Source organism: Eucalyptus grandis, chromosome 4 (assembly GCF_016545825.1).
Source record: "Eucalyptus grandis isolate ANBG69807.140 chromosome 4, ASM1654582v1, whole genome shotgun sequence".
Classification (NCBI taxonomy): Eukaryota; Viridiplantae; Streptophyta; class Magnoliopsida; order Myrtales; family Myrtaceae; genus Eucalyptus; species Eucalyptus grandis.
This window is the reverse complement of record NC_052615.1, coordinates 12,965,602-12,972,419: the sequence shown is the minus strand read 5'-3', so window position 1 is coordinate 12,972,419 and position 6,818 is coordinate 12,965,602. Positions and strand designations below refer to the sequence as shown.

The window sequence follows — 6,818 nt, the reverse complement described above, 5'->3', positions numbered from 1 at the left end:
TCAAATATGATAACTAACCATTACTATTTTTACCGAAACTTTTTTACTGAATCTTCAATTAGAATATCCAAATTTGTTCAAATTCTAACCAAATTAGAAGGTCGATTTGTAACGCTTTCCACATGGACAACAATGACACTGAAGCACAAAATATTATTGCATTGAAGTATGTGGATGAACTGTCCACTTCCGATTTACGCATCTTTATAAGCTACTTGGAGAGAGTACTCTGCCCTTACACACTTATTTCATTATTGATATAAACCAAAATAGCTTCAGGTGGGGGAACCTATGAGATTAATTCATGACCATGGTACATGAAGATTTACTACTGCTATAACTAAGCGAAACATAACTTAAAATTAGATGACTTGTACATCTTCTCCCATCTATCCACTGGGCCAGTTCGGGAAGATATTCGATACCCAACAAAACTCTTCCTAGGAAAACGCTCGAGGCCGACTTGGCCATACAGGCTCTTGGTCACAAACTCCCGTGGCTTCGGTCCCAGTTGCTCCGGCAAAGGCCTCAAGGGCTTCAATTTGGGGACTCGCGGTGGGACTACAAGCGCTTTCTGGATGTCGTGGAGCATGCCCGTCTCTGAGTCATAGCGGTTAGAGGAGTTGAAGAACATGTGGAACACTTTCAAGCACCCGAGGTGGAGCCGCCTGCTCGGTTCAGGCAAGTTGCAGAGTTCCTCAAGGACGTGTAGGAGGAACTCTTTCTTCAGTTGTTCTAGCAGCAATTGCACGAAGTTGATGGAATCCTCAATGCTGGCCTCGGGGTTTTCCTTTAGGTAGAGCAGCACAAAGTTCAATTTCCCTTGCTTTTCTTCTTTCTGTAATGTGAGAAAATCGTAGAAACACGGAGACAAAATAAGAGAGTGAATGTAGGTCCACAATAAGAGCAGCAATGAACAAGCGCCACTCAGGGAGCAGCGGCCAGACTTAGCTCTATCATATTCAACAGTTCAAATAGCCTCAACTAATGCTATCCAACATTAAAAACTTTGCCTCGTAGCTTTGGATGTCATTCAACAAACGAGTGATGACCATGAGCAATTTGGTGATGGGCTGGTAAGCGTTGGACCACAGCTGATGCAACGGGGTCGTGGGGCTCGCGAGGCACGAAGAGGGAAGGACTAAGATGTGTGCTGCGATTGATGTCATGCCCACATCGAGGTACTCTTGCGTTGGAGGCGCACCCCCGCTTTTGCTCCACTTCGCTTCCATGAGCCATGAATGAAATGTCTCGCCCCACTTTCCAACCAAACACATAGCATGTCAGCCCATTCCAGCAGAAGAAATTGCTCGATGTAGCAAATTAAAGAAAGAGAAGTATAACGTGGGAACACGAGACTTACTATTTCTTGAAGGTTTTTCTTGATGTCCTTCCCTGATTGTTTGAAGCATTTCATTCTAAAGTCAGTGACGAGATCGTCGAGGGCTTCGAATATGGTCTTGGCGTGCGCAGTTAATCCTTCCCCATCCCACCTAATATAATGTTTGTCACCGATAAAAAAGGGGTGATCAGAAGGATAAATAATTGAATGGAATTATCAGTTTAACGTACACACATTAATTTTGTATGTAGGCATCCCCTCGTGCATATAGTCTAGTCAATGCAAACTCTAGAGATAAATTATTGAAATACTAAGTTGGAGTTAAACAACTACTAACGGTGATAAGCATACCTTTGAACTGCATTAGTAAGTTTTTCCAGATCCTCTAATGAACCTTCCATGTCGAAAAAGTCGTCGGCAACGGTTATCATGATTGCGCTCTTGGCGACCAGTACTCTAACATCGGAGTTGCAAGGTAGAGAAATGGAAGCGGCAACAGCAAAATAAGAGTACAATGTCTTCTCTCGACCAAACCCCATCTTTCTAAGTCCGGTTGTCTCGGACCACCTGAACTCATCCATTACATAACAGTCATTAGGAATAAGTACTTGCTAATGAACAATACGCTATTATGCAGTTTGCATATATACCTCTTTACTACATCAAGCTCCATCCTGTAAACAGATTGTCGCAATACATAGTTCTGCAGAGCAAGTTGCACTATATCTTGATTATGAACAAATGATGGCCTAATGAAACCAAAGAAAAGCAAAAGGTTACTTGCATGTTATGGCATGGTAATACGACAAGATAAGACTGTCCCTTTTAAGACATAAATACCTATTGTATTGAAATTTTCCCATCCATAGTACACAAGCATCTTTTTCCTCCATCCACGTCCTATGTTCCAGGTGGTCTAGTCGAGCCATCCATGGAAGACCCAATTCGTGCTCAATCTATACGGAAATATCAAGCATCAATCGATATCGTAACAATTATAGCCTAGGGGACGAAAAGAAGTATTGAATATTCCTACTAACCATTCTGCAGTGACTCGATGAGATGATGCTTGAATCTCTTGTTTCTCTAGACGCAATTTTCTCAAGAAATTTCTTCGAGAAAATTCTTGCTTTCTCGAGTTTGTATTCATCTGGAAGCATAAGATTGCTGGCTCTATAAATGTAAAGGAGCACGCTCGAGAAGTATTCATAATGTTTTTCAATGTGATCTCGAACTTCTTCATGATTGAGAAACCAACAAAAGCTAGCTGCAAAATGCATAATTTAATTGAAATTAATTGAACCACTTAAAAAAATCATCAGTGAATGACCCAAAGGAAAAGGAACCAATTGAGGAACTTATAAAGCTCGCAGCTCATACATGGTGATACCCTATAACCATGCATGCGCAAAAGCCAAAATTCCAAACAATCTTTGTATAGCTCCGCAGCGATCAAATGAATTGATTTTGTGATTTCTTTTTCATGCTTGTAGTTCCTGAAAAAAGATATGTTGATATGCTTGAATTAGTTAAAGATGTCATATGGACAATTTCAGTGACCTCAAAAGTGATTGCTACTAAAACATAGAAACTAGTGTACAACTTTGTAGGGGAAATTACCAAAAAGATCATATACCTATTGTACTTATGCCAATTTAATCTTAAATATTTCAATTGTGTCAATTTGATTGTAAATATTTTGACGATTTGTCAATTTAGTCATAAGTCTTTTGACGATTTACTAATTTAGTTAATTTGCCCAAAATTTTAGTTGGAAATTATTGGTACGATAGTCTAGTCAAGGCCAAATGTTTGATGTGATATGATTGGTTCTAATGTGAGCAATTTTAAAATTGTTTTAAAATTTTTAAAATTTTTGAAAATTTTCTTTCTTTCTTTTTTTCTTTATTCTTTCCTTTTTTTTTTTTGCCCCTAATTCTGGGTTGGCAATCCTAGCATGGTTTGGCCAAGGGTGTCATGACCCTTGCCTAGTCTGGATGTGGGCCTCCATGCCCTCACCGGCCACAAGTGAGGGTTTCAAACCCTTGCCCAAATCCAAGCGAAGGCCACAAACCCTCCCCTAGACTAAGCAAGGGCCATAAACCTCACTCATAGCTTGGCTACGGCATTGCAGCACTCACTTGGATCTATGAGAAGGCCAACACCCTCCCCTATGGCCAGCAAGGGCACAAAGACTCTCACCTATACCAAACGAGGGTTGCCAACCCTCATCAATTTTCGACTAGGAAAAAAAAGAAAAAAAATTAATAATAAAATTCATAATATTTTTTTGAAAAATTGTCACTAGGAGCGATTTCTAATCAAAATTAAATAGAATGACTAAATTGATAAATCGTGAAAAGATTTAAAACTAAATTGGAAAATCGTCAAAATATTTAGGACTAAATTATCACAAGTACAAGAGGTTTAGGAATTTTTTGTTAATTTTCCTAGCTTTGTAGGGATGGGCCTGGGAGATTTTCTATTTTAAAAAAAAACAGAGAGACTAGGAATTTTTACTAACCGATAGATTTTTGCCAAAATTTCATCGTTCTCCCTGTTGAAATACTCGGTCAACCCTAATCTTACCAGTTGATGAACCATGGAAAGTTTTGTAAGATCTTCATCCACGGGATAGAAAGATGGAACTGCTTCAATCATCAAGAAAAGCCAAAAGATATTGGAGGGTCATGATTGGTAGAAAAGACAAATATATGCATTCGATAAACCAATTTCCAAATTAATAATGGATAAATCAGTTTTTATAAAATCTTCGGCGTATCCTATGATTACCCTACTCTCATAAAATCAGCTTTCATTTGTTTAGCTTTCAGTCGCTCTTACGAGGACTACTGAATTGACCCGCTTAATTATCAAAGTCTTTGGTTTTGTTCCTATGTGCGAATGGCTTCCTCTTTGAGGCCGTCACAAAAGTCAAGCTAAAAGAAACAAAAAAGATCGCAATGAAGTTAATGCATCCTTTGTCATACCTTCTATAGAGCGAAATATTTTTGATACTCTTGATATACGACATTTTCATCAACTCAAGTTAACCACAACCAGTCTATAACTACAATTGCCTTATTCTCTTTTCCGAAAGTGATAAATATTATTTTCATGAAATGACATTAGTCAGGGAAACAAGAATGATATACTCCGAAAGCATCTAAAAATCTCTTGGACGTAGAGTTCCCTTACTGCCACTAGAAGCACAATTCGAAGCAAGAGATTGAAGATAAGCCAGGCATGCTTCGTTCCCGGTGGATAGGTATGCACGTGATGTTGCAGAGGGTGATTGAAATAAAGAACCATCACTGTCCAGATGCTTCAATATGGTTTCATGGCTGATTTTGTATGTCGAAGGCAATGCCTCAAGATACGACAACAACGGGCAATATTGATTCTTGTCCACAAGTTCTTCCCTGCAAAATGGCGAAACCCCTAAAAGTTGTGATAGCATCTCAAGCGGAAGAAACATAGGAGTTGTCGGTACTTGTCATATTTAATTTTAAGATTTGAGGCTCTGATTATTTTTGAACTTTTACCAAAAAAAAAGAAGTGTATGATATCTTTTGACCAATAAAAAGGAAAGTATTAGAATTACATTTCGAGAATTTGTCGTCGATTGATGAATAAATCTGCTAGAGCACGGTCTACGCTTTCGGGGAATACGACCTCCAAACTGCTAGCACGTGCCAATTCAACCATTCCAGGCAAGACAATAGCAATCCAACGAGAAAACTTTCCATGCGTGTATCTTGAAAGAAGTAATTCCGCATTTTTGTGAATGAACTTTAGTCCTGCAACGTGAAAAATCGAGAAGTATTGGAGAAGAGTATGTGAAGAATTATATGACGGTTGCATTTCAGTAAGGAAACAAATGCAATAGTTACTTGCAACGTCTTTCATAAGCTTTCTCATTGTTGGAAATATCATGTCTGTATTGGCCTAAGTTCGAATTTCTTTAATCATCACTTGACTTTATTTTGTCTATAAGCCAAATTAGATTTTATGTGTCGAAAAGTGCTCAAATCACCGGATTGAAAGTTAGAATATAGTTGAGTAGCCTAATGAAAGGGGATTGAAAATTGTGTGTTTATTTGAAAGTTATGTGTGGAGTTTTGATTAGTAATCTACTCACCAAAATATATTTTATCCCAGAGAAAAATCACATTTGCAATGGCCATAGTCGGTGTTAATAAAGAAAAATCATTTTTGATTGGAAGTGAAGCACACAGTACCTTTCTCTATTAAAGGTGAACCGGCATGCCACTTTTTGAGCACGGTCATGCAAACAAGGGTCGAAGCAAGACACTCCACTCCACCGGGCATTTCATGTCTATCATAATCATGATATCCCCAAAAGCCTTCTTCATTCTGATTCTGAAGCACCCAATTAAGACAACCCTCGAACATGGGACGTTCATGTCGGTGAGGATCAGGAATCATTGCTAGCCATGCGGTGTCATATGGTGAAGGGGAGAGGAATGAGTGTGAGCCCATGACAGAAAGTACATCTCTTTTTATCGTATTGACAAGAGATTGAATTGATGATTTTTGGGACTCCATGAAGATTTTGTTGAGAAGAAATTGGCTGGCTTCTTTGAATGGGAGATTGCACGAACCTATGAGGTTTATTTATTCATGGCTTTGAGTTGATTCGTTTTCGGAGCTGTCATGTCAAAATGTGAATCATGACCATAGTAGAAGAATCAGTGGGGCAAACTCTTTTTCTATGAGGCAGATAGGTTGAACAAGCTCTTCTGTGGAGTCATAGTCCTAGTGGGGCAAACCCCTTTTCTATGAGGTAGGTAGATCAGATAAGTTCGCTCAGCCAAAGAACAATCTCTTTTATTGGTTGTTTTTTTCTTTTCTTTTTCTTGGTAGACTTTCATAAGCTAAAAAATGAGAGAAAATTACCCAAAAAAAAAAGTTCTAAATTTGTTACAATTATGCCAATTCAATTCCAAATCCTATTTTTTATCAATTAAATCCATTTAGCCAATTTTGATTGGAAATTGCTAACATAAACGCAAGTCATCCTACATGGTGCAATCAATTTTGACATAGAGAATTTTTGTTAAATTTTCAATATCTATTTATTTATTTATTCTTTTCCTTTTATTTATTTTATTTCTCTTTCTTTTTTTCTTGTTTCCTTTCCTTCTTCCTCTAGCTAGTTGCACTAGGCCTCATTGACTAGCCAGAGGTGAGGGTCGGAGAGGTGGACCTTGCCTAGCCACTAGCAAGGCCGACCTCCCTTAGAATGGCAAGGTCAAGCCTTGGTAGGCACAGTGTCTAAGAAGTTGATTGACCGGCCCTTGCCTCTGCCAGTAGATGGCTAGAGTAAAAAAGGGAAAAAAAAAAAAAGAGAAAGAAAATAAAATAAATAATATAAAAATAATAGATTTTTATAAAATATTAAATATTTATAAAAAAAAAATTATCCATATTAGCACCGACCGCACTAGTATCC

At 38.1% G+C, this 6,818-nt stretch overlaps 1 protein-coding gene across 1 annotated transcript; it reads right to left on the bottom strand.

Annotated features, from left to right (window-relative positions):
• Positions 1-246: 246 nt before the first annotated feature.
• Positions 247-5,931, bottom strand: LOC104442649 (S-linalool synthase). The gene is made up of 12 exons (XM_039310704.1): positions 5,584-5,931; positions 4,947-5,142; positions 4,541-4,764; positions 3,867-3,990; positions 2,723-2,838; positions 2,383-2,609; positions 2,183-2,298; positions 1,993-2,091; positions 1,694-1,909; positions 1,364-1,493; positions 1,014-1,259; positions 247-838 (listed from the first exon to the last, which is right to left on the bottom strand). Exons 1-12 carry the CDS (start codon positions 5,909-5,911, stop codon positions 341-343), a joined length of 2,520 nt encoding a protein of 839 aa, XP_039166638.1. The 5' UTR covers positions 5,912-5,931; the 3' UTR covers positions 247-340.
• Positions 5,932-6,818: the final 887 nt, after the last annotated feature.

Coding starts and splice junctions, on each gene's coding strand:
- LOC104442649 (XM_039310704.1), bottom strand. CDS start 5,911: ATGGAGTCCCAAAAATCATCAATTCAATCTCTTGTCAATACGATAAAA. Junction 4,765..4,946: donor CGACGACAAATTCTCGAAAT/GTAATTCTAATA, acceptor GCCATTTTGCAG/GGAAGAACTTGTGGACAAGA. Junction 3,991..4,540: donor GAATTGTGCTTCTAGTGGCA/GTAAGGGAACTC, acceptor TGATTGAAGCAG/TTCCATCTTTCTATCCCGTG.